The 25,801-nt window shown below is 47.7% G+C and overlaps 8 protein-coding genes and 1 non-coding gene across 9 annotated transcripts; 3 read left to right on the top strand and 6 right to left on the bottom strand.

Annotated features, from left to right (window-relative positions):
- Positions 1-85, bottom strand: EDB91DRAFT_t74. Its single transcript has one exon. It is a non-coding gene; the product is annotated as a tRNA-Tyr (tRNA).
- A 124-nt stretch (positions 86-209) lies between these two features.
- Positions 210-2,049, top strand: EDB91DRAFT_1237811 (glycosyltransferase family 69 protein; the record flags this gene model as incomplete). The annotated part of the gene is made up of 6 exons (XM_041321634.1): positions 210-245; positions 289-488; positions 539-881; positions 937-1,178; positions 1,276-1,929; positions 1,977-2,049. The coding sequence occupies 6 exons, from the start codon at positions 210-212 to the stop codon at positions 2,047-2,049; spliced, it is 1,548 nt and encodes a 515-aa protein (XP_041176105.1).
- Positions 2,019-5,423, bottom strand: EDB91DRAFT_470252 (uncharacterized protein). The gene is made up of 11 exons (XM_041327364.1): positions 5,268-5,423; positions 5,080-5,211; positions 4,873-5,033; positions 4,741-4,823; positions 4,120-4,693; positions 3,974-4,068; positions 3,703-3,911; positions 3,551-3,652; positions 2,705-3,502; positions 2,581-2,653; positions 2,019-2,531 (listed from the first exon to the last, which is right to left on the bottom strand). The coding sequence occupies exons 2-11, from the start codon at positions 5,122-5,124 to the stop codon at positions 2,230-2,232; spliced, it is 2,442 nt and encodes an 813-aa protein (XP_041176104.1). The 5' UTR covers positions 5,125-5,211; positions 5,268-5,423; the 3' UTR covers positions 2,019-2,229.
- A 281-nt stretch (positions 5,424-5,704) lies between these two features.
- EDB91DRAFT_1289899 (acid protease) lies at positions 5,705-7,179 on the top strand (the record flags this gene model as incomplete). Its single annotated transcript, XM_041324833.1, has 5 exons — positions 5,705-5,981; positions 6,037-6,134; positions 6,187-6,664; positions 6,714-6,984; positions 7,044-7,179. 5 exons carry the CDS (start codon positions 5,705-5,707, stop codon positions 7,126-7,128), a joined length of 1,209 nt encoding a protein of 402 aa, XP_041176103.1. The 3' UTR covers positions 7,129-7,179.
- A 2,354-nt stretch (positions 7,180-9,533) lies between these two features.
- EDB91DRAFT_1289893 (major facilitator superfamily domain-containing protein) lies at positions 9,534-11,449 on the bottom strand (the record flags this gene model as incomplete). Its single annotated transcript, XM_041324832.1, has 12 exons — positions 9,534-9,640; positions 9,697-9,714; positions 9,768-9,799; positions 9,854-9,911; positions 9,966-10,155; positions 10,203-10,299; positions 10,352-10,701; positions 10,754-10,838; positions 10,888-10,965; positions 11,028-11,064; positions 11,120-11,148; positions 11,295-11,449. The coding sequence occupies 12 exons, from the start codon at positions 11,447-11,449 to the stop codon at positions 9,534-9,536; spliced, it is 1,236 nt and encodes a 411-aa protein (XP_041176102.1).
- A 2,337-nt stretch (positions 11,450-13,786) lies between these two features.
- Positions 13,787-16,224, bottom strand: EDB91DRAFT_1035526 (uncharacterized protein; the record flags this gene model as incomplete). Its single annotated transcript, XM_041312799.1, has 3 exons — positions 13,787-14,254; positions 14,406-14,932; positions 16,056-16,224. Coding segments are annotated over 3 exons (1,164 nt in total), but the record flags the coding sequence as incomplete, so codon positions are not given.
- A 1-nt stretch (position 16,225) lies between these two features.
- Positions 16,226-18,031, bottom strand: EDB91DRAFT_1054950 (uncharacterized protein; the record flags this gene model as incomplete). The annotated part of the gene is made up of 6 exons (XM_041313877.1): positions 16,226-16,411; positions 16,466-17,014; positions 17,062-17,080; positions 17,131-17,400; positions 17,450-17,653; positions 17,709-18,031. The coding sequence occupies 6 exons, from the start codon at positions 18,029-18,031 to the stop codon at positions 16,226-16,228; spliced, it is 1,551 nt and encodes a 516-aa protein (XP_041176100.1).
- Positions 18,032-18,584: 553 nt separating this feature from the next.
- EDB91DRAFT_470061 (uncharacterized protein) lies at positions 18,585-19,108 on the top strand. Its single transcript, XM_041327363.1, has 2 exons — positions 18,585-18,905; positions 18,952-19,108. Coding segments are annotated over exons 1-2 (279 nt in total). The 5' UTR covers positions 18,585-18,627; the 3' UTR covers positions 18,953-19,108.
- Positions 19,109-24,602: 5,494 nt separating this feature from the next.
- EDB91DRAFT_1289856 (GTP-binding protein) lies at positions 24,603-25,758 on the bottom strand (the record flags this gene model as incomplete). The annotated part of the gene is made up of 6 exons (XM_041324831.1): positions 24,603-24,661; positions 24,758-24,893; positions 24,949-25,158; positions 25,216-25,298; positions 25,347-25,528; positions 25,648-25,758. Coding segments are annotated over 6 exons (729 nt in total), but the record flags the coding sequence as incomplete, so codon positions are not given.
- Between the last annotated feature and the right edge of the window lie 43 nt (positions 25,759-25,801).

The raw sequence follows: 25,801 nt of genomic DNA, 5'->3' as shown, positions 1-25,801 counted from the left end.
TCCGACCTGCCTGGCTCGAACAGGCGACCTCAAGATGACATTATCCAATTACAGTCTCGCGCTCTTCCAACTGAGCTAAGGTCGGATGACTATTTACTTTATTTACTCTATTTAACGATGTTTCATTGTGGCATTTTAGACTTGGACACGACTACTTCATTTCGTCTACTTATGTGACTAGGCCCGAAGTTTTAGTCTGAAGAGTGTCTATGGCCTTCATTCCGAGGCGTCATCTTCTGACGAAGGTATTTCTTGCATTGACTCTCATATTGGGTGCGAAACTCGTAGTTTAGCCCGCGCTCTTCGTCATCATCGGATTTCCAATCCTATAACGTCTTTGAGCGCGTTACGGGTGTAGACAAGATTCTAAATGTCCGACAGTACAAATTCCTGCAGGCGAGAATGGGGAGAGACGCCGGGAGGGACATTTTTGATGATGTCATAGCCAACGGGGTCACTGATTACTGGAATCGCTTTCAAGCGCCATTGTGAGTTATTCTCCAAGTCTCCCATGATATCTGACGCGATGCCCTACTAGAATATTGGGACAGGACACTGCTCACGCAGATCGTCAGAGCGTTCTGACTGCTGTTGAGAGCCTACTATCTCTTAATGGCTGGGTGGCTGCATATTGTCCGACACTGGCTCGTCCGTTCGGACAAAACAAGAATGTCGATGAAGATGCGTATGATGACCTCGCCAAAGACGACAGGCTCTATTTCGTAGCAATGGCAATTCACTCAGCCGACCATTTTCTAGTCGATCAACTAGCTGTCATCGTCCAACTGGCTAAGCGCCTCGGTACTTCCAATATCTTTGTGTCCATGTTGGACTATGATTCTACAGATTCTACCGCCACTCTCACCGACCTTTGTGAAGCCGTGCTTACCCTTTTGGGTATATCTTTCCGAATCCGACGCGTCCCTGGGATGACAGAGGACTACAATCGCGGCCTATTACCCTCTGGAAGAAGCCTACATGCGCAATCTCGCACTGGAGCCTCTTCTTGAGCTCCACCAGAAGCGTGATATCGAGTTTTATAGGGTCATTTGGCTGAAGGGATTCACATGTCCCAATGACATCCTCGAGACACTGCGTGTCAGCATTGCGAACGAGGCTGCCATGGTGTGTGGGATGGACTGGGCAGAATCCAATGGGCAGTTCATATTTTCTGACAGGTTAGTTTTCCATTTTTTTTCTGTAATAATTTGCGCGACATTATCTAACACTTTTTTGAGGTGGCGGACGCGAGACTATTCATGGCGACCAGTTCAGGCAATCCACATCCTCATCGAAACCAGACGCAGTCCCTCCTCGAGACGAGAGCGGTGCTGCCCGATACATCCAACACCTTCCCTTCCAAGTATTCTGCTGCGAAGCAGGTACCCACATCGTTGATCCATCTCAGTCCTACTACAAAGGGCTCAAGTACCGCTGCGGTACTGACTTTCACAACGCATCCTTATCATCAGACAGCATCCCTCCACGTGCTCCCGACGCGGCATGCCTGGACAGCAGCCAGGCCTGGTTCTGCAGAGACCTGTGGATCAGTAAAGCGCTGAGTGACTTCCACGAGGACGAGCTCTCGCCTACGCCTGAACGCCAGACGCTTTCCCGCAGGCAACTCGATGATGAGGAGCAGGATGCAGACGTGAACGCTGGCTCTGATTATGATGCCATGCCGGACTCTGATGTCCCCATTGATGAGCTCCCTCCAGTGCCACTGTCCGTGCCTAATTCTGCGTACACTCCCGCGCGCATCCTGGTGAACCCCCGCTGTGTAACAACGTATGCTGGCGTGAGCCATACCCAGCTTGCGCTTGATCTTTTTGGCAGTGGAGATGATGATGAATCTCAGATCAATGCTACAAAATATGTATTAGAGGACTGGGACGGCGCTCCAGAGAGCTTCGTGTGTCAGGAACAAAGGTAAGTGCTCCGTTCGTTTCTTTGTCACTTTTCTGATACTGCCACAGTCAAACCGGAGGAAGAAAAGCAGCCAAAACGCAGCGCTTGCTTGGATTCGCTATTCATGACGAATTACGATGAGCCTCAACTGCACGATCTGTATATATATCTACCAGCTTTGTTTTCTTGCAGTAGGCAGTCTAGATGATATTATGACACTGACAGCACCTTCACGCGGACTATTTCGTTCTTCTTTTCTTGCCGAAGCCTTTGAATGTGACTCCATCATCAGAATCATCATCAGCAACCACACGCCTGCGTTTACTGGCTCGAGCACGGGCAGGCGTAGAAGGCTCTGGCAGGTTGTTCCTGGAAAGATTCAAGGCCTGCGTCGTGTTTGGCGTCGTCATCATCAGAAGCCAAGAACAACTTCTCCATCTCCTTTATACGAGCTCGCTTGCGAACGGGTTGTCTGACGGTTTCAAGAGTTTGTGATTCGGTGCCTTCCTCCTCAGAGTCGATAGCCAGTGCACGACGCTTGCCTTTGCTTTGTTGAATCCCATTTTCGGTTGCCTGCGAGTCCTTGGTGTAGTCTTTGGCTGAAACGGCGTCTTTCCAGTAACCTGCGAAACGATGAGCTCGCTCGTTCCAAGGAACAAGTGAAGCACCCACCTGCACCCATGCCATAGTCATTCTCCTCTTCAGCCACGAGTTCGATCGGTGCACGAGAAAATCCATTCAATTTCTACCCTGCGTCAACAAGGTCTTCAAGGGCGCTAATACACTCGACACTTACCTTCTTAAATTTCTTGAAGTTCGGTCGGTTCATGAAAGCAGAGTCATTCGTAACCACCTCGCGACGGCTGTTCGAGTTCTTGAACACATCCAGATCCATGACGACCATAAAGTTCCCTCTGACGTTCGGGATGTCAAAGTCCCCCATCACCGCCCATGCCTGGTCCTCGCGCTGCAGATCCGGCTTCGAAATCCGCAACTTATTGAACTCGCGGTCAAATCCGTCCTCGGTCTTCTTCCCGCGCTTCGTCGAAGCAACAGCAGTGAGGAAAGCCTCGTCCTTATCGACCGTGTGCTTGCCGCCATCAGTGGCTTTCTTGGACTTTGTCGTGGTCCGAGGTGGTTCTGACGGCTGGCGGGACGGAGGTGCCTTTGACTTCGCCCTAGGTTGTGTGGCTGGCATCTGGGACGACGGCCCTGCATCCTCCACCACCGGGGGCACCCCCTCGAGTGCGACGGACTTGGCGCGCTGCGATGGCCCGCTCAAGCTCTCTTCTTCCTCTGCTACAACCGGTAATCGCTTTGGTGGCGCTAAGGCAGGAGATCGCCCTGTTTGTGTGACGCTCTCATTTTGGGTACCCACCGCACTATCGTAGGCTGCATCAAAAGCCTGCGAGCCTTCGACAAGCATCTTGGCTGGGTCGCTCGCCTCAAACAAAGCTTTGAACTTCTTGTGCGGGGCTTCTTCCTCGACTACATCGTCGATGACCACAACAGGGGCCTCGATCTCGGGAGGCGCAGGGAGTCCCGGCAATCCGAATCGGCGCTTCAAGCGCGGGCGACCGCCCGACGGTGGTTTCTAAACGGTCTATTAGGATTACATCAATAAGGAACAGACCAGACGAACCTTGGGTTCACTGTCAACGTCTGACTCGAGCTTGAAGAAGTTCATCAGGGATCCTTCTTCTGCCTCACCTGGCATTACTAGAGGCAATCGTCGCACCAGAGGCTGTGGTTTCTCAGCGCAGCTTCTATCTACATCCAGGCACGGGTACATACCTTTCGCTTCGGCTGCGTTGGTGGAGGCTCGGGAACCGCGGGAGGTGAAGGTGAACGCATACCGACATCCTGCCTTTGGCTTCCAGGGGAAGCTGCGCGTTGGACTTGATCTACGGAGATGTGTTTGTTTGAGCCTGTTGGGAAAGATGGTTCGTCGGGGTGTGTATTGGGAACAAAAGAAGGCAAAGGAGAAGAGTCACTTGGCGATTCTGCGTGAATTGAGAAGGTCTTAGTAACATACAAAGTCTGAAGAGAAGTATAAATGGATAACCTTGTGAACCGCTTGCGGAGGATGCGATGCGAGACGCGTCGACGTGGATGACAGCCTCGAGAACTGTCTCCAGCTGAACGACATGCGCGCTCAGGCTACGAAGGAAGTTTATCAGTGGAGTCTTTCAGGCGTTTCATATCACCAACCTTTCAGCATCTGCAACCATTTCTTTCCACTTCTCCTCTTCGACAGCCCTCTGTATTACACTATCCTTCGCCAGTACGACAAGCCCCTTGCCCGCACCTCTTAGCTCTTCTACTTTCCTCTTTCCCTTAGCAATTACCTGCCTCCACTTCCCGAGCCCCGCCTTCAGATTGAATCCTTCATATTCTGCGCCACCCCTCACGACTAGCTCCCTCAGCTCTGGGTCAACTTCCCCGTCCTCCGCGGGAAGAATGAAGCGGAAGCCTCTCAGTAGGTTCAACCTCTCTTCGTTGGGCTCCCAGTGCTTGAAGCTCTTAAGCACAGGAGGGAGAGCGGGTCCAAAAGCGGGACGGTACTTGCTCTCAAGGGGCGGGACGAAAGACTTTTCGAGAACAGTCAAACCGAAAGAGTCGTTTTCTACAGGAGTACTGCCAAGTCGTATAAGATCTTGCAACCACTCGGGCTTGACAAGTTGAGCAGCGCAGAGCAGAGAGGTCATGACTGGGGTTGTCACTTCATACTTTGATGTGAGGTGATGTGTGAGAAGCTCGTGCGTCGAAGCAAGTGTGTTGATACCTGTATACGGTATCAGCAGGCATACTTGAATTGGGGACGACACGAACCGATTGAAGCGCAGTCTTCAGAAGAAAATGAGGGCATGCCTCTGACTGGTGGGACAAAACATGCTATTCGTTGCCATCGCACTCTGGACATTGTTAGACTCTACGAGAACCAGAAAATGTCGAGTCGCCTACTCCAGCACAATACCGGCAAGGACTGTAATGTGGTCTCCATCCTCGAGAGTGACAGAGGCTGACGGATTGCAGGTCACGTCGTCGTCTCCTTGTCGTTTGACCATGAGGCTCTTGTCCTTGTTATTGACTACCTCCAGTGTGGGAATGTACGATGGATCGACCTATGGAAGTAGTGAGTTGGTCTTCGTATTGAAATGTGGCTCATACCATATCATCCGGCGTATACTGGGCCCACTCTGAACTCACAAGCATCACGAGAAACCTTTTTGTTATTCACTACCAGCGGTCGATCTTTACGACCGAGCCCATACTTTTTTCCAGGCTTGAGTAGCTTTGTTTCTTTTAATTACGAGTGAGTGATAAGGAGAAGAATGAACAGCGGTCAAGAGACGGACTGGTTGTTGTCGTATCCCCCTGTTCAACGCAATCGAATGGACCGGTGATGAGCCACATGATAGTCTGTTATAAGAAAAATAATAAAGTTGAGATTATTTTTATAAGAACAATGAAACGGTGCTGCATAAACGAGCCACGGGAGCTGGTCGTTGTCGACGTCGACGAGAAAGAGCAGTCGCGCAAACGCGCCGAATTGCATGTGACACGGTCACGTGGTTACTGACTTGTAACTTCTGTCCGCCTTCTGTCCACCGCGTGTTTCAGACATTAAACCGAAGTTAAACCATTATGCTAGCACTAACACGTCACTCGACCGCCAAGAGCTTGTTGAGTTCCCCGTCTTTGGTTCCCTTTCATATAATACGGAAATAAGTAGCTGACAGTTTCTATCATCAAGTAAACCCCCAAAATAATCCGTCTTCATCGAGTTGAATTCATGTTGCCAACTAGCCTGAAAGTCGTCCTGTCCCTCTTGCTCGTCTTCGGATCCCCAGTTTTTTCGACTCCCATCAACGCCAACAAAATCTCTCTTAGTCTTGCCGCTAAATTCAAAGCAGCTGGTGCAACAAACATCGCTGCAGCCGACAGAGCGCGCGCTGGGGCGCTGCGTCAGGCTGCAACAATTGGCAAACGCGACGCGAATGCATCCATCACCAACGTTCCAGCCATAGGCTACACCATACAGGCTGGTATCGGTAATCCAGTGAAGCATTGTACGTCATTCTAGTAAAGACGCACCACCCGCGACTCATGAGTTCACTACACCAGATCAACTTCTTGTTGATACTGCAAGTGGTAATACGTGGATTGGGGTAGACCAAAGCTATACCAAAACCAAAACCAGTACTGCGACTGGAAACACGGTCGTATGTACCTACTCCTTTGTACTATCATTTGATGTTCATGTTTCATTCCAAGTCTGTCTCCTATGGAACCGGCAATTTCTCTGGGGAAGAGTACCTAGACACTGTCACGCTGGGCCCATTGAGCATTGCTCAACAATCGATTGGGGTGGCCAGCAAATCCGCGGGCTTTCAAGGTGTTGATGGCGTCCTTGGCATTGGTCCCGTGGGTCTGACAAAGGGCACGGTCTCCAACATGGACACTGTTCCCACTATCACGCACAACCTCTTCACCCAAGAATCCACAAGTTCTGAGATCCTTGGTGTCTATTTTGTTCCTGCATCGGAATACGATGCAACTGGCACGCTCACTTTTGGCGGCTGGAATAGCTCCTTAATCACAAGCGACATCACATATACCCCCATCACCAGTTCCTCGCCTGCTAGTACTTACTGGGGAATCGATCAGTCCATTGATTACGGCGATTCAAACCTCTTGTCTTCGGTGCCAGGGATTGTCGACACTGGCACCGTACTCATTCTAATTGCATCAGGTAAACTCGCATGATACGCACCAAGGCATACATGCTGAACCCCTACCAGAGGCCTTCAAAGCTTACCAATCTGCCACTGGTGCTACCTTGGATGACACCACAGGGATGCTCAAGATCACTTCGGACCAGTACAGCAACCTCAAACCCCTCATATTTACCATCGGAGGGACCACATTCACACTCACTCCTAACGCACAAATCTGGCCTCGCTCCATGAATAGCGTCATTCACGGCGACAGTGACAGCATCTACCTCATCGTCGCTGATATTGGCAGCAAAAGCGACTCTACCTTCGATTTTATCAACGGATACACATTCCTGTAAGTGTCCCTATTGTTTCGGACCATTGCACAGCTAATCGAAGTGTTTGTGCTCCTAGTGAACGTTTCTACAGCATCTTCGATACCACGAATCAGCGGGTCGGATTTGCTACGACAGCTTATACTGAGTCGACTTTGAACTGAGTCCATGGTGCGATTGAGTGTATATTGCTGACTTATTCTGCGGGCTGGATCCGCTCGAATGATAATTTTACGGACAGTGTAACGCATCATCGTGAATACAATCAACGCATGACATAAGCAGTGTTATTGTTCGGTAGCATAAAAGGGGCAGAGCTCATCGGTAGGAGATGCCCATCTAAACCATAATGTATACGGGCATCGTGACCAATATGATGAGTCTTCACCGGCACCTGTCGATAGTGTTGCCGCGAATTGAACCGAATCGAAACGAGGTGGGAGTTCGTTCCAGGTTCGATGGCCGAGGTGGAACGAACCGAAGTGTAACGAATACGGCTCGAAGCTCCAGCCAATGAGAATTGTTTGTAAAGTGAAGTAGATATGAAGTGGCTATGTTTCATTCTACGTTATCGTCGTCGACATTTTGTAATAGATCAGCAAGCTCATCGAACTTCCCCGTAACTATCAATTCCTCTGCAGCCCTTCGTGTCACAGGCCCCGAAATCTTGTAGTCATCCTCTTTTGCAATCGAATCACTAGTGAAACATAATATCTCCTGTCTGTAAGAAAATTTGAGAATCTGGAGTGCTTCCATTACTCGTGGTGAGAGTCTGCTTCGACTGAGTGTGGCAGGTTTCTTTGCTGGATGAAAATATACGTACACACGGCACAGAGGATGCCTGAGCTGGCAGGACATCCATAGCAACGCAGAAAGTAGTGGATAGACTTTTTCCATGCGCTGAAATTGACTTTAGTGCCTTCCTTATGTGAAGGAAAAGTCGAGCTCACCTCCCAGAAGCGAACGAGATCAGTCACACGCTCGCCTGCATTGAACGTGACTGGTTCACGCTCATAACGCTCAAGCTCACGCAGGGCATCTTTTCGGTCCTCTTCGAGTGCCTTAGCATGCTGTGCGTTCTTGTGTTTCTTCGCGCGGGATTTCGGTCCTGTCGCAGCCGCGTTTTTGCGTTTTCTCGTAGTAGTTGGAGCGATATTATTGACAGCCGTAGGAGTGATGTCGGCAAATGGATTTGACCCTGCAAAGCTTGCTGCAGCTGGTGAATAAGGGGCTTGCACGAAGTGATGCATGTTTGCCAATGCATTTGCGACAGGCAATGGATGTGGGAGATGCGGAGATGCAGAAGTGTTGTTCGGGAGCCCACATGGTGTGTGAGGGTAAAATGGTGGACGCGCATGAGCGGCGGACCATGCCAGACTTGTATAGCCTGGGTGAGGGTGATAATGCTGTTGCTGAGATGCCGAAGGGATGGCAGAAGCTGCAGAACTGTTCCACTGGTGAAAACTCATGTTTTGGGAATATAATACTAAACTCACAGTACGACGCACCAATTTATATGACGACCTATACATTCGTCGCCTGAATTAACCACGCTTGAGGATTGCTCAACATTTGTATTGTGCAGCATTGCAGGCGCCTGTCCTCCGGCGCTACAGCAGTACTACGGTCCGACGAAAATACGTATAATGATGTTCTACACCAAAAGGTTCGAGGACGGACAACGGAGGGGCAGAGTACATTGAGGAAATGCTAGAGATGTGAGGTTGCTGGAGTACTACTCTAACGAATCACCAAGTCACAGGCCAGATTTAGCATTTCATTTGGCAGTTCGTTCCTAATTCGATGCTTATCTAAACGAGGCGTAAACGAATCGAGTTGTATCGAACTGCCTCAATTTCGAACCGAACCGAAGTTACCTCGAGGTCACCTTGGTTCGACGGCAACACTACCTGTCGATCGTTGATTAGGACGAGTCTGGTAAGTCGCCGTGGACCATGGATATTGCCCTAATTTGGACTGGAAAGCCCCTGTCACCCTTGCCCACCTGTCCCTTTCAACGGCTGCACAATGTACTAGTGTCATCATATCGACTCATCCTCGCATATTTGAATCATCGTTCCTCTTGAATCCGCTCTGAGGGGGGGAAACAAGTACTTCAGATCTGACGATCAATGTCCCCTTGCCTGGTTCCAGATTGGTCGCATAGCTGGGGGTGTTGACCACAGCCCTCTGCAAGTCCATCCGTTCTAGTCATGTTCTGATTGACTGCCCATGCTCACGTCACCCATCCAAAGCCCGCCCGCAGACAAAATCAGTGCCCACTGTTGATGATTGGTTTCATTTCTGAGTCGATTCAACATATCGTTGTGCTCAACTTATTGATCGGTAGTCCCAAAAGATCTGTACCTGCACACACTTTCAATACATATATCATGCACACATCTTCACTCAATCGTAAGATAATACTTCCCCCCGTCCGACTCCAGGTTATATACCGCCCCTAGTATGGATGACTTCTGTTTATTCCTCGGCGGTGTATTATCAAGCGCATCACCACAAACATCGAACATCCGATAAGACAGATAAACTTATTACAGCAGACAACATTTCAGTGCAGGGAAGTGCAGCAACAATTGAGGCTACTCACCCCACTGAAGAGTGACGGTATAAACCACTGATAATGAGAAGAAAGCAAAGCACCTGATATTGGTCCGCCTGAAAACATTGGTTTAAGTTTAATGACAAATCAAGACCGAAAAGCAACCACCCACCGAGTAGTCCACCGATGGCTGACCATTTGGACTCCGTCATGAGGTCCAAAGGAGATATGTATGACACACACCAATGAAAGCAAAACACAAGCCCATTCGCGCCCTGCACAGGAGGGTCAACATTATCCACAACAGCATGTCTGTGAAAGAAGCTAACCCTAGCTCAGACAAGTTGGGGGTCAACACAGTCATCAACGGGACTAACAGCGCAGTGACTTGGATAGTTAGTGTCCTGGAATTACACTAGCCACGGTGTGAAACATACAGACTGCCAGAAAAGTAGCCATATGTAATCCCAATCGCAATCACACTGGCTATGTCACTTAGAGCTATCATGGACATGATGATCGCACTGCATGCGACATTGGATACGATCATCAAGTTTAACACGCCCGTATACGCTGCAATTATTCCTGCTGTGGAGCGTCCGATGAAACAGGCAACATTCGTGATCACAAGCTAAACGAATTGAGATTCTTCGACGAAGAGAACAGTCTCGGACGTACAGAGTAGAAGGAGAAGTCGACATTAATACCATGTTGGACAGAATCCAGTTGTAAGTAAAATATTGGGAAGTAAAATCCAATCTGACAAAGCATTGACCTATGCACAATCAACTCTGAAGTCAATTATGTGCATGTCAGAGACAACGTACCCAGCGGTCATGAGGATGAGAAGAACCTCACGAGAGCATTTTCTTGCCACTGCGCTATACCTGGCGGATGGTGTCGGCAGTGCTCTCGTTCGCATGGATAAGCAGGCGATCAATAACAGAGCACTGACAAAACCTGTACTGGCGCGAACGCCTTTCACAAAGCCAACAGTGCCATTCAAAAGGTGATCGATCATGATTGGATGAATAATGGCACCAAGTGGTGTACCGGACGTGACGAGAGACATCACCAATGTACGTCTTTTGGAGAAGTGCTGAGAGATGAGCGCTACACTTGGAGCGTACGTCAGGCCCATCCCGATCCCAGCAAGAACACCCTGGACCATAAAAACCTGGTCACAGCATATAAGTAGCCCCGTCAGCGAGATCGCCAGAGCTGCTTACCAAGTAGAACTGACCAGGTTTGGCAAGGGATAATGTGAATAAAGACAGCGATTGGAGCGACGACCCCACCATCATCAATCGATAGCTATGGGAAAGTAGTGAAAACAACTGACTATGAACATATGGCAACTTACAACCACCCTCTGTCATACAGTGGACCTGAGATCAAGGTGATATTGACTGTGAGGAATGAGGTCAATGCACCGATCCATCTGACGTTGACTGAGACTACAAACTGCGGAGAATAAGCACATTCACTTATGATATGGCAGACGGTGTTTGGTTAGTTAAATAAATCTGTGTGTAAAAATCTTCCAGATTCATTTATTAACTTTGGATACAACAAATCATGCGACTGCTGCGTACCTTGATAGACTCCAAAATATGATATGTACCTGTTATGTTGCTGTCAACTGACAATGACATGCCTTGAACAAACAGAGCTAGAACCAACCCGAAGCCACAAAACTGCATAAGGAAACTGAGCTCGTTGTGAATATGAGATATGCAGCTTGCGGGTATAATTTGAGAAACAACTTACCACCCGAAAGCAGTGACCCATGCCCGAAACCCGCCATCTGGAGGGTCAGATTCTGAAAAATGTGTTGGGGGATTAGATGACTGTTTGCATCCCAGCTCTTCTAGGTCATTGTTTGCCATGAACACATTGTGAACACTGGACTCTGCCATAGACATCAATGTATGGTGGGTGAGTAAAATGTTATGCAACAGGAAATACTAGGATTGTGGATTATAAGGCCAGTATTGATCTTGACTCTGAAGATTGGTGTGCAACCTCGAGTACTAACATAAAGAAGTCACCTGCAGCTGGTAGGAGGTATTTACACCAATGGAAGAGCGTTAGCAATTATATCTCAATGCATGCGTAGAAGAATCCAGGAAGACCCGCAAAATGCCTGACATGGCATGATAGAAGAGCGCTCTTGTAGCCTATAGCCTATAAGACTATCAAGTTCTTTCAGAAACAATTTCAAATACAGTACCATGATGTGAGTCCACAAAGACGACTGCTAAGGCTTGGCTTGTCTAGGACTACTGAATAGTTACGGTTGATTCGTGCGGTCTCTTTGATGAGCCGTGGTGAGCTTCGCCTGGTCAAATTCTCTGCGGTTTCCTGCAAATGCCTGTCCGAGTCTGCCTTCCCCTTGGAGGTCTTTGTCAGAGAGAAATGTCTAATTGTTTCAAATCTCTGCGAAGGACTACACTTACCAGGTGGCCAGTGGGTTCAGCGAGTCATGTGGAATTAGGGTTCTGCACGGGTAACACCGCGGGTCGGAAAGCTGACACCGTACCTGTACCTGCCAACACCGTACCCGTGATGGGTGCAGGTACACACCGACCCGTCAACACCGCGGTGTCTCTGAACACCGCGGGTGCATTAGCAAGAAGAGTGTATTAATGACAACCAAATAAATACTACTACTTTTCCTCGTCATCCTCCTCAGCCTCGACTTCGTTTCGCTTCTGTTTTTGACTCTTTACAGAGGCTAGAAGGTCATCCATCTCCAGAAGATCACTTCTGCCCCAGGCTCCGAGGCAGAGAAAAGCACCAATTGTTGATGGTGTGAGCCAGTTGCAAGTAAAATGAAGGAGCTGCCGGCCCTGCGAGAAGACACATTCAACTGCTTGATGTCGCTGAGTGAGATAATAAGTACTGATTAATTGAAAGAGGATTTGAGGGTGGCATACCTGGGATGGAGAGATAGTCTAATGCCATCCGATGCAGCGTTGGATAAGTATGGCAGTTGTTTTGCCCAGATTTCTCGTAAACTCTTCACGAACAAGCTGCTCGGCAGTATTGATCCACTCTTTCTCCCAGGATTGCTCACGGAAGTACTCGAGCTTCAGGCCAGGATGTAGGTAAAGCTGTCTTAGGACCCTGGCTGCTCCCTATAGTGTATGTCCACAAATTTTCAAAATTTTCCTTGTGAGGCGCACCACTTTTGAGGCTTGTGGGGTGCACTTCGGACATACTTGGTTCCCAAAACATACCAAAAAAGGAAATTTTCCGCAAAACATTGCGTGCTACTGGATTCTAGCTATGTATGGCCACAGTTCTGCTTCTTGCGAGGCCGTATGGTGAACTGCGATGCAATAATCTTGCGCACTGTCACCATACCAGCTGTTTCCCATCTATAGAGAAAGATAAATATATGTTTTACAGCATTTTGTGGAATAAAAACTTGCCGTTCAAAAGCCCACGGTTTCAGAGCGTGATATCAGCCATCTGAGATGCTCAGCGCAGATGTTCCGAGATTGTAGACAAGTTCTTTGATACTGGCAAGTGTCTATAAATGCCCTGTGGACTTGCTGTAGTGCCAAAATGAGTTTTCACTTTCTTCAGGGTGCGTCTTAGAAGTTCGAGAATTTAAATCAATACAAGCAAGCAGGAAAAATGCACCACTTACCTGAATGAAAACCTGTAATCCTAAGTTTGTCAATGAGGGAACATCTTTTGTGCCGGCAAAGAGAACACTCTCATGTCGAGTGCCTTTACCACTACCATTCTTCTTGTATATACAAACCACTTGGCCAATATAGTGGCCCTGTGAGCGTTGCATGACAACGTACGACCTGATTACTAGCGGTGATATGTCACTGACATTTTGCGTCGCGATTCCAGGAACTGAAGAGTGAAAAATCATGTTTAGTGATTGTGACTCGGAGCAATCAAGTGCGACACATACGATGATCTTCAAGGCGTGGCACAGCTGCAATTAGCTGCTTTGCAATTGCCCAGTTCCCAATACTAACAGAAGAACTTCCAGCGCCATCATCACGGGTGGGATTCGCCTTGGTGGCCGTTCAACATTCAACATGCGAGTAGCCACCCTGTTGTTTGTGCATGAGGAGCTGCAGGTCATCATTTGTGTGAATTGAATGCCGAAGGACATGTTGGATTTCATTCGGACAAGCCACACCTGCAAACTCATAAGTCAAAAATGTCTCTGAATCTATCACGCCAAAAAACACACCATTACCATCCGACATGTCAAGGCCAGCAGCCAAGTCGAGCTGCATTGTGACTCTGGCCAGGTTTTTTGGCTCGTAGTGGGAGTATTTGGCCTTCCGCTCGAATGATTTTTTGGAGAGAATACCCAAGTTTCGGTCATGAGATTTGCGCAAGCGGACCACAGCAGTGACATCTAGTGTGTGATTGAGAGTTGTGATGGGAGTAACATTGGCATGCTCGCTCGGTTGGTTTGAAGGAGGTGCTGGGTTAAGAAGGTTGACAATGCTTGGAACAATAGCATGTGGCTTCCAGGATATCTGCTCTTCGACTTCTTCGGCATCCTCAAGGTCAGCTGTGAGTGCAGACATGCAAGACATATGGTGCAAGACTTTTGCGTACTGAACACTATCTGGGATTGATGGGTCACATAAGTCACGAGCGTCACTTTCAGCTTGCACAGCAGCTAGACGGAGTGGTGCAGCATTCTCCAAATCATCGTCGTCATCCTCACCATCCTCACTGCCACTCTCATCCTCGCATCTGGCTTTCCGCTTCCCAGCCTTCTTGAGTCGTTTAGTCTCAGTTCAACTGGCTGTGAACACTAGTGGTAGTGGAGATATGTTTGAGACACCAAGTGCCTACCAGATGGGTTAGTATTAGCTACAGTGCACTTGGTACCCTACTCACATCGTTGAAAATAGCCACTACATCCTCCCAAGCTACATTTGCAATGTCTTCCATTTGCAATCGAGATGGAATATCAGTTAACTTCTTGAGGTCTTCATGACTTAACCTCTCCAGCGTAGTGTCATAGACATAACCAGACGATTTCTCCTTACGTTCGTGGACTCCTGATTGTGCCAACCGAAGGAGAACCTCTTGTCGTTGCTCAATATGACGCAGGATGCCAAGGAATTCGACGTAGCTGAAGTTGGTGAGAAATTCACATGCAATGCCAAAGATTTTCTCTAAAGGCAATGAACCATGCTGCCAGGGAAGGAAGGGGACAGTGGGATAGTACTCACGGTAAACAAGTGCAAGTTTTATGAGCACATCGCAACATGAGTCGAGTGACTTGAAATTTTGGGAGGAGATAAAGCTGCGATGTAGAGGAAAGAAATGGCCATAGACTGGGTGTTTGCTTTTGTCGATAATATGATTGTGCCAGAGTTGAAGGAAGAATTTTGCTTGCATTGCTGCACGTACTCGTTCAGCATGTGAAAGGTCACACTTGAAGTATGCATCGAAAAGTTCACCTAGTACCCATGTGTCATGAATGTTACCAACTGCATCTAAATTTCGATTATCAAACCCTAAGTCACCTTATCCGATAAGATTAGATTAGATAGATCCCTGATAAGATAAGATGGATAACCAATTAACAATCACTATCTTACATCACATCTATACTACATCGACGTCATCCATCTATATCTGTAACCCTAAACATCCGAAGTCATAACATCCTTAGAAGTCCTACGATTAGGCAACAGGTTACATCATAAGCACTACATGCCTCTATGATCGAACCATAACCGAGAGTCCCTTACGAGTCATCTCTCGAAGAATCATCCCTTCATATCGCAGACCTTCACTTCCCACACATGACATGTTAAGAGTTACCTCTGTCATTCACCGAACTCCTTACATAAGAACCTGTTGTACAGTCACAGCTACACCCCTGAACCCCTATCACAGAAGCACCGCTCATAGAGAAGCATGCTCATTACCGAAGACCCTGGAGAACCCTAGATCCGATCGTACTCGATACATCTCCAGATCCCATCTCTTATCGAGATCCTTTAATCACCGCTTGAGACTTCTTGTCACAGAACTCTCTCACCCTTCTTCATCTCCGTCTACCCTGAATAGAAGCAGTACCCTGAGAACCCTGCTTAATCACCGATACCCCTATGAACCCTTTGCATTCCCTTGTAGTTGATTGGTTGATAAGACGCCCTATACCCTAGGTGCAATGTTATGACCGTATATAGATATATCACAACCTTTCATACTCAGATATCTCCACTTAGAGAGTAGTATATAGTTTAGGTCGTAGTCAGTAGTACTCCTTAGACTTAACCTCTTCATTCTTACGTTATCGTAGACCTAGACGTTCCCTCTCAAATCTATCCTTGCTTTATCCTCTTCAGACGAGTCCTGTGGTGTGATCCAAACTCCAGACACCTACTAGTTAGGTTAAGGGACGTTGGTCATAACACCATGTGTCAACTTTAGAGATACTTCGGACATGAAAAAAAAACAGAATCTTACCGCAGATGAAATGCACCGCAAATGCAAGATGATAGGGCTTCTGTATCGACTGACCATCACCCGTCAAACATGCTTGTAATGCATTAGAATGGAACAATCTAATGGCCGCCCCGTCATCCTGCTTGTCCATGTTCTCAACATCCTTCTTTACCATGCCACTGTTGGGCTCCTTGCGTAGCGCTACAAGTGTTTGATGTGTCAAGCAGTGATTGCCAACACTGAGATCAACCATAATCATCATTCTCAAGCAACTGATACGCTCGATGTACCCGTGGGTCCTTCAAGTATTCCTTCAGCTGGGTGGAGCGAATTTGAACAAGTATCAGTGATGTGTTTGTGACTCGCCACTTTTCGACCTTATTCCGATCTGTCTCTGAAAGCTGTGCATCAGCTTTGTCTCGTTTTGAAGCCTATTATTTCCATTGCATCAGCTGAAACATACTGCTGTGATGATGACCACTTACACGTTGAAGCTGCCGCTGTAGGCTCTTGTCTTTGTCCAGTGCACAGCATTGCTCACACATCACTTTCCCATCTGAATCAGGGACAAAGCGGTGTGTACAAGTCGCAGAATGTATGATACGTGAACCAGCATCACAGCCATTTTCTATGAACCAACGCCGACGGCTCAACAGTTCCTGTCCAAGGATTGCAAGCTCCTCCTGACTAAATTTCGTGATGCTGGTATGCATGTTTCTTTGAGATGGTGAGGCAGATATGTCACCAGTCGTTCCTTCCTGTGCTGACACTCCATACTTGTATGGAAAGAGACCCTTCACCATCTCAATGTGACTGGTGATGCTGCCAACCCCTCCCATGTCTCCGGCAACTGCATTCTTAGCAAGGAGTGCATATGTACCATCAGCTCGTCCCAGACATGCCACACTCATATCAATGTTGGCCCCATCAGCCTGCGCTACAGTGAGTGGAGGAATGCTTTGCGGAGACTTCTGCTTGATTGTCTCTGATGATTTTTTGACCGATGATGTGAAGAATGAAGTGATTGATTTCATCTATATTGGATTGTGGTGAGCGAAAGGAATGTGATTATTTCCGACACAAACTTATGGGAATGTACTCTTTTTTAGTTTTGGACTTTGATCTGGATCCAGTTGCCCAAGGACATCACTGAAGGTGGCGGTCGTATTTGCTAAGGTCATATTGGCATTGTTGGGGAAGTTTGTTGCGATTTTTTCCGCTCTCAAGCTTCTGAAGAGTCCGATGGTCTCCAGAATCTAGCTTTATACTGACTCCACATCGACACTTGACAAAAGTTGGCCCAAACTCGATTATAAGCCCTAGATTCTTTGCCTCGTTTAGCCTCTGGACCCGTTGCTCTGTGGTTGTCTGTTTAGTGACTCTTGAGCCTACAGCTGCCTGAACTCGAGTCTGGTGTGTCCTTTTTGACTTCAGTTTATTAATATTTGACTTATTGATTTGACACCTACCATTCATCATCAGTGTCATGGCCCTCTGACCCGTCAGTACTTTCTTCGTCTTCCTTATCTGAGCCCTCTGAGATCTCGATATATTCCTTTTGCTGGGTGTCAGGCCTTGCAGGTGATGGTGTGCCAGTGGTACAAGATGGATTTGTGTGCAGGTGCAGTGGCTCTGACTGGTTTCCGTGCACAGGTGATTGGGGAGCCTTTTGACTGCGATTGCCCAGTGAGTGATGACCCCTCACCAGAGCTGAACAAAATAACTCACCAGAGCTCAAGTGCTGTATGCATTCGAGGAACCATTGCAGACAGACAGGATCCTTCCCCGACATCTTGCTCAACATGGGCAAAGGTATTCAGAAAGTCGTGTATAAGGAGAAAGTCTGCCTGACTCGATTTCGAAGATAGTAGACCTCCTTCTTGCCCCCAACCGAAGATGGCATGAACGGGAGCATGAAGCTCCTCCCAGTGGTCTGCGGAATGCTGGAGTGTCAGGTGCTTAACTCCGAGGATACTCTCAGATGCTGGTCCTTGATTGCTGACTGTCAGAGCAGCTTTTTTCAGCTCGTCTAGGATGTTTTGCCAGGTCATAGCACAGACTTCACAAGGGTGGGGGGTTGGATGATACAAAAAACAGTTCGATTCTGGTTCTACTACCACAACTAGTGCTACCAAATGTTCCGCATAAGTATACCATATGTCAGTAAACATAGCTACATGGTGAATCCCTTCGTCAGTTGGTAGTCAACCAGTGCCTGTTTAGGGAAACTGGACACCTGTTTGAGCTTTGTCGTCGGATCCACGGCCTCTCGGGGCGCTACCAACGGACATAGGGTATGTGCTACAGGCTTCCGAGGTGCAACATTTAGGACCATAGGATGGGTGATTTCGAGGACGTATGAGGCGCTACCGGTGGACATACAGTATAGGAAGCAGCCGGGGTCCTGCTGTCTTACACTTCCGTGCACCACACGGGAAAAAATGACACAAGCAGCCTTTGTGGTAAATGATTCACAGGGGCACGAAAGACATGACAGAAATCAATATAGCATTGGGTTGTGATCCTCAAGCACTCAGAGTAAGCCGACACGGAGAATTATAGTACAGGCGTTCAGTGGCTGTCAAGGTTCCCGATTTGGTAAGTCATACCTGTCAAACACCGCCAACCCGCGGTAAAGGGTCGCGGTATGGTCGCGGGTATGAATATCCAACACCGTACTACCCGTACCCGCCAAACCCGTCAGCAAAGAACCGCGGTGTTACCCGTACCCGTGCCTTTCCCTATGTGGAATCAGCTCGACCTTTTTCCTCACGGAGTCGGGAATTCGCTCGGGATGGACGTACACGATGTCTCGAGTGCAAGTAAACCAGTCAACAACACGACTATTCCACAAGACAACGTCGAACACCCCAATTTTACACGTACTTGCGGCTCCGGTTGCCCCTCGCAGAGGGCATGGTTGTGGTAAGTCCGAATCTTGCGTGGATTCTTCACCTGCTTACTTCGATAGACTATTGAGCCGGTGATCTACTTCCATGAACATCTACTCGAAGTTATAGAGGAGTCTGATGAATATGTGGATTACGGCTTGTTTACCGCGAAATGGGCGGTATGCGCATCGAAGATTCAAATGGGTGCGAGAAACCTCACTAAGGTTAGGAGTGATATGGAATGGCTGAAGTTAGTGGGGAATATTCACTAGCGAGAGTGACAATCGTCGGGAAAACGGCTGATGCTGAATATTGAACATCTAACAAGAGTTTCTAGAGATTCCATGCTTTTATTGGGTGACTCAGATTTCCGCGACGACTCCAATATTGTCCATGCTACTCACCAGTATGTATTGTTCTCCTCCCTTGCTTTCGGATTCACATTTCTCAGACTCCAAGAACACTCGATATCATACTGATATCGAGGTCGGCATCCCACTGCAACATTCAAAATTATCCTCGGTAAGATTTTTTTTTCCGCCATACACTCGGGATTCACTCAGGGTTCACAGCTCCGAGTCGTGCTTCTTCGATTCATCCAGTATGGTACTGGCTCCATGGACGACTCCGTCTCCTAAGATGTCATCCACATAGGTGACTCTATCCATAGGCAGGACTTCGCAGATGCCACAGACGAGCCTGATATCGCCTTCGCCTTCAGCAAGTATTTCCAACGGTGATTAACGAGCGGAATAGGTTCCGTCGGACGGTGTTCTCCGCCTTGCCTACAATGTGCATCTCAGGCTGCGTTTATTTTTATGGTTTGCATATTCTGGATTGTTCATCCGCCGACCCCCAAGTTCTACTGGGTTCTACCTATATTATCGCCGTGTGGTTCTACCAGGTACAACCATTCTGCCAAACAATTGACAGAACCTCCGAGTCCTGCCCACAACACGATTTTCAGGGTATAAAAGCAAGCCATCTTCAACGTCCCCCCACCTCATAAAGATTCTTATTCACAAATCTCACAAATAATGCGGTTCTCCTTCCCCATCATCATTGCTACTTTGACAGCATCTATGTCTGTCAATGCATGCAGCAACCCAGGCGCGGTTTGCTACAGGGACAGTGATTGCTGCAAGCACAATTGTAATTTGAGGAGTGTGAGTATGAGTAATTTGCTTTGTATCCTGGATTCATTACTCATTACTCACCCCTTGCGCCTCGCAATACTCATAGCCTGCCAAAGTAAAGTTCTGCAATCCTTCCTAGCCCGATGAGCTGGCGGCCTGAGGGACAGTGTGTCATGTTTCTACTTTCGCATTCATGATGTGGCTGATGGCGAAATGAGTAGTTCTTCGCTGACTTGGTCAATATGGTTGCTCTTGGAGTCTCGACAAATTTCACTGTTACTTGTGCAATACTAGTCTCTTGCGGTAGCTTATACGTTATGACATGATATGTCCACTCAAAACTCAATGGATGCATGGATGAAGCTTACGTTTGAGCTGGACTGACGATCAGGATGTCAATGACAGAGTGTTGGCACTATTACAGCTGTTTATTTCGGTCAAGAAATACATGCTTCAATAGTTACAATATTATACCAATCGAAGTCGGGGACTGACCGCCAGGAGTAGATGCATAAATACTCTCAGCAAAGGGGTATGTTGGGGTCCTTGTCATTCTTCAACACTTCGCGCGAAGGAGAAAACGATGTAGCAAAATAATAACATCGATAATATCATTAATAGCGTACGAGTAGCTAAAAAAAGCCGAAGCAAATGGTCCCACGACAGCTCTGAATGAAAAAATAAGTATACACTGCAGAAGTTCTTGGTTTCTAATTCATTGACCCCAAACTCTCTACGTTCTCATGCGTCCCTCCGGTATATGGCTGTTGCCATCGCAGCTGAGTACCATTCGGAGCCTGAGTCTGATGTGCGTTATTGTTATTGGTATTACTGACGGGCTGCGCATATGCAGGATGCGAATAGAAAGCGGCGTATCCATGGGGCACCTGCGGCACTGGTTGATGTGTTGGGATTTCATATCTGGTATGGTAGGACCAAGCTCCTGAGCCATAGATATTTGTGGGGTGGTACTGCTGATGAGACGGGGGCGCATAATATGGGGCATAGTGCGGCGTGGCGCTAGTCGACTGCATTGGGATCGTGGACGTTGGGATCATGGACGTTGGGGGTCGCGGACGATGGGATGACGGACGATGGGGTCGCAGACGTTGTAGTCGCGGACGACGACAACGCCGCCGCCAATAAGGACGGATAAGTCGTGACCTGCATCGAAAGATGAGGAACTGTACTCGTAACGAAATGAACAACAAGAGGGGTGTGGGAAAAATGCCCACTCACGCTCAGGTGCAGGTTCCGAGGGCTTCCGATCACTATCCCTTGGTACACTCCGCACGTTCTACACAGCGTTTAGCAAAGCCACAACTGTTTGTAAGTCCATCTTTGGCTGTCACCGTTCTCGCACTGCTGATTGGACTATGTTGGTCCACAAAGTTACTCACGAATGTCTGTCATACTTCACCACTGGAGCAGTGACTGCGCCATCAAGGTTTGTGTTCTACCGAGTATCGCTAATCGACATACCGAAGGCCGACCATATTTGCGATACAACTCCACCCGCCAAGGCACCTACCCTGCCTGCCATCATATTGGAAAAGAAATGTTCATTTGTATGGTCTTCCACTGAGAATATCACCGTCTGTTCTGTCCTGGCACGGTGGCTCAAGCCTGAACACAGATTATCACACCTTCCCGGGGTCGACCTCACCCTCCATGATGCGCGCAAGAATGGATTGGAGCTGAACGCAGCTAGTATATTTATGGTGCGACCCTCGTCATGAGCACAATCATCGACATGCTCATCTCACCTCTATTGCCCCCTCATCTCGGGCTATCAACTTGTTTAGGCGCTACTTATGTCGTGACTTCGTCATACATATACTTCTCGAATCACGATACTTCCTCTTCACTTCCTGTTGTTTTGGCCTGCTGTCCAATATCTCATTGTTCGTTTCTTCTTGTCGATCCAGTGAAATTATATTCAACTGTGCGACTATAATAAAATCCTGTGATCGCCTGTTGCATGGTCTATCTGTTCGAAGTTCAGCGTGTCCCCCAGACCTTCATGTGCATGACTTGATTCCCCCACGCAGCCCGGGCGTGTTGTTCTGATGAGCATTGTCAGTAATGTCAGTCGTCATACTGGTCCGTTGAAGAATACTGAAGTTATATCCTCAAGCTCGCGGTCTACTTGCTCCTAGAAGTAATAATGAACTGTGATAACTTGACGAGCGCGAGTCTACATTGTGCAAAACAAAACGCGATAGAATGATATCTGAAAAAAGGGTGTTGAAACCCCACACAATCTGCAGCGCTCAGCAGTTGAAGCTGGAGTGCTCGGTATAGTACATAGCAGTATGGGAAGGAGCATTGAAACTTTGAAAGCAGGCAACAGCACTCAGCAGTTGAAGCTGGCGTGCTCGGTATCGTATACAACATGAATGCATAGCATGGGAGAAGCATCAAAAGCAGGACACTTGGCCCGAGCGCCGTCTACTTCTTTGTGAGCAGCTCCTTCGCTGCGCTGCTAGTAAGCTTCGAGTTCCGGGTTCAAATCAAGGCGAGAGACGTACACATGCGATTTTCAAGGATGAATTCGAGAATCTCCGTCTTCAGTTCCTCTTTCTTATAGCCTCGATCAGTAATTTGCCTCGCGACTTTCTCCACAGCGATAGCCATAGGAGATTTCACGTAGTAGTCCACGGCAGACTTCATGAACCCCAGTTTATCGTCCCAGTCATGCCGGAGGAAGGCGGAATATTCGAGGACCAAAATGGTAGCTGCTATGCGTTATTAAAGTGTAGCTGGCCATGCGGTCAGAAACTAACCAATGCCAATCCGAATGATTCCGTTCGCAGTGGTGAACCATGTTCCATCGCCAGCCTATTGAGCACTCTCAACAACGGTAAGGATCATTGTGGAGAAACAAACTTACCAAAGGCTGAAGAATCGGCGAAAACTCTCCTCTCCAGGTGGCAGTCTAGTCATTGAGATAGCATTAGCATCAGAACCATTTCAAACCGAACACTTGCCGTCTGTTATACAGTAATATCGGAAATATGAGGTGGCGTTCTTGGAATTATCAATGCCGAGACTTACATTCTGTTTGTTCAACAATTATAATTGATCAATCACGAGGTAATGACACTGTCCAAATGACTTACAAACTATCCGGGAGTAAAAACGAGATGATTATCAGTATGTGGCACAGCCAATGCTAGTGGATTGGACATACAAGCTGTATAAAATCAACGAAATTGAGTGTGTCAGTGTACCAATGGTGCATAACAAGAAGGGAATAACATACACCCTGTGAACACATAATGAGTAGAAGAATAGAAATTACATGACTAGAATCTGTAGCGATTGAAAAAGGACTGACATCCTAGAAAGAAAGAGTCAATCAGAAAAATGAACAATCAATGAGCTTTGACACAGCACTCACATTCTGTACAGCACATGAGCAAGATGAGTGAACATGGAAAACAAGTTATAACAAAAGGATACTCGACAAACTATGCATCATGTGAGTGATGAGGGGTCAGAATGTCTGAGGACACTTACATCAGGCTATTACAGTCATTGAAGATCATGATCTTCAGTGTCATGTATCAACACAAGACATGATGATTAAAGACACCTACCATCTATCAAAGAATGGGCAGTGACAAAATATCAGGACAGTCAGTGTGGGTTCCAGAATTAAGGCACTTACTGCCTGTCAACAGAGCAGGAGCAGCAAGGGATTGGGATCATCAGCATGGGATGAGGAGCAGAAACCATCAAGGCACTTACTTGCTGTCAACAGGCCAGGAGCAGCAAGGGATCAGGATCATCAGCATGGGACGAGGAGCAGAAACCATCAAGGCACTTACAAGCTGTCAACAGGCCAGGAGCAGCAATGGATCAGGGTCATCAGCATGGGACGAAGAGCAGAAACCATCAAGGCACTTACTGCCTGTCAAGAGGCCAGGAGCAGCAAGGGATCAGGATCATCAGCATGGGATGAGGAGCAGAAATCATCAAGGCACTTACTTGCTGTCAACAGGCCAGGAGCAGCAAGGGATCGGGATCATCAGCATGGGATGAGGAGCAGAAACCATCAAGGCACTTACAAGCTGTCAAGAGGCCAGGAGCAGCAAGGGATCAGGATCATCAGCATGGGATGAGGAGCAGAAACCATCAAGACACTTACAAGCTGTCAAGAGGCCAGGAGCAGCAAGGGATCAGGATCATCAGCATAGGATGAGGAGCAGAAACCATCAAGGCACTTACTTGCTGTCAACAGGCCAGGAGCAGCAAGTGATCAGGATCATCAGCATGGGATGAGGAGCAGAAACCATCAAGGCACTTACAAGCTGTCAAGAGGCCAGGAGCAGCAAGGGATCGGGATCATCAGCATGGGATGAGGAGCAGAAACCATCAGGGCACTTACTCGCTGTTAACAGGCCAGGAGCAGCAAGGGATCGGGATCATCAGCATGGGATGAGGAGCCAAAACCATCAAGGCACTTACAACCTATCATCATAAGACAACTACAATCAAAGATATGATATCAGTATGTTTACTGTCTTGATAGTTTCATATTCACCATTGATTAGCACCATCAAAAAGCCACCATGATTTTGAACCAATAGTAATCTTACATAAAGATGCAAAAACCACTTAGCAAGGTCCAACTGGTATGCTTCATGATCTGTTGGAAGTGGTAACAATTGCTGATGTGCACGATCAACAAGTAACCTGATGATGTTGAAAGACATGCAGGTGGACTTGCAACTTTGTAACTCACCCAACAGCACACTTGATACAAAGTTCCAGGTTTGACTGTTGTGTTGAGACGAGGCACAACTGTAATTCTTCGTCATCCAATGCAAAAGTAGTGCATTCTACCAATGTGTCACAGTTTGTGTTTGGCTGGTTCATATCTGGGTTGGTGACTCATTTTGACTTTCACTAGATAAATCGATCAGAACCACTCACTCTCCAAGCGTACATAGCCCTTAGGGTGGGCAAGGTTATTAGTGTCACATAACCGATCCAAGACCTGTGTATTCTTGAACAATTCTTCGACGTGCTGGGCGATCCTCTTCAGGCACTCTTCGCTTGATAGCCCGACGAGCTCCTCCTCCAGTTCTCCAAATGCCACTGGACAGAGAGCTTCAAATTTTGTGAATACTGCAATTATGGGCACTGAAGAATTGTGATGTAGTCCGAGCACGACGAGGGACACTGGAGTCACAAGCTCACCATTCCCAGTATTGCACTCGGAGAAGAACTTCTCCTCCGACCGCTGGAATGTTCGACAATGCTCGTCCATTGGAATACAATACCTGTTTGACAGCGATGAACGAGCACGGAATGCAGGAGGGGTCATTTACCAAATAGTATGCAGTCGCTCCTCCAATTTCGTCGCATTTGCACATTTTGAGATAAATTTCTTCATCTCCTCAAATTCTTCTACAGAGCCCACTTCGAAATCACACGAGTCGTGAAAGACAAAACCGGGATTGCTTTTGAACACCATCTCATTTGTGATCTTATGATTCCCACGCTTTAGCATCTATCAGCGCATGCATGCTCATAGGGCAAATAGTGCACACACTGATCTCGAGCCTTCTATGACGGCAGCATCGATCTACTCACAAGTGATCAGCGCTCAATGCATGCATGCTATAGAACATACCGCACCTTGTGTCCTTTGGCATCGTAAATCTCTGGCTTCTCCGTGGTGTTGCAGACCTTCTGAAGAATGGTAGTTTTGCCTGCGTTCGCTCTTCCTACGATCAGAACTCAAAAGCGCCCAAATGTCTCTCTGAGGTTCTGAGGGTCGATT

This window comes from Suillus paluster (genome assembly GCF_016628075.1).
Source record: "Suillus paluster strain FC165 chromosome Unknown EDB91scaffold_34, whole genome shotgun sequence".
NCBI classification, from domain to species: Eukaryota; Fungi; Basidiomycota; class Agaricomycetes; order Boletales; family Suillaceae; genus Suillus; species Suillus paluster.
This window is presented reverse-complemented; position numbering and strand designations above follow the sequence as displayed.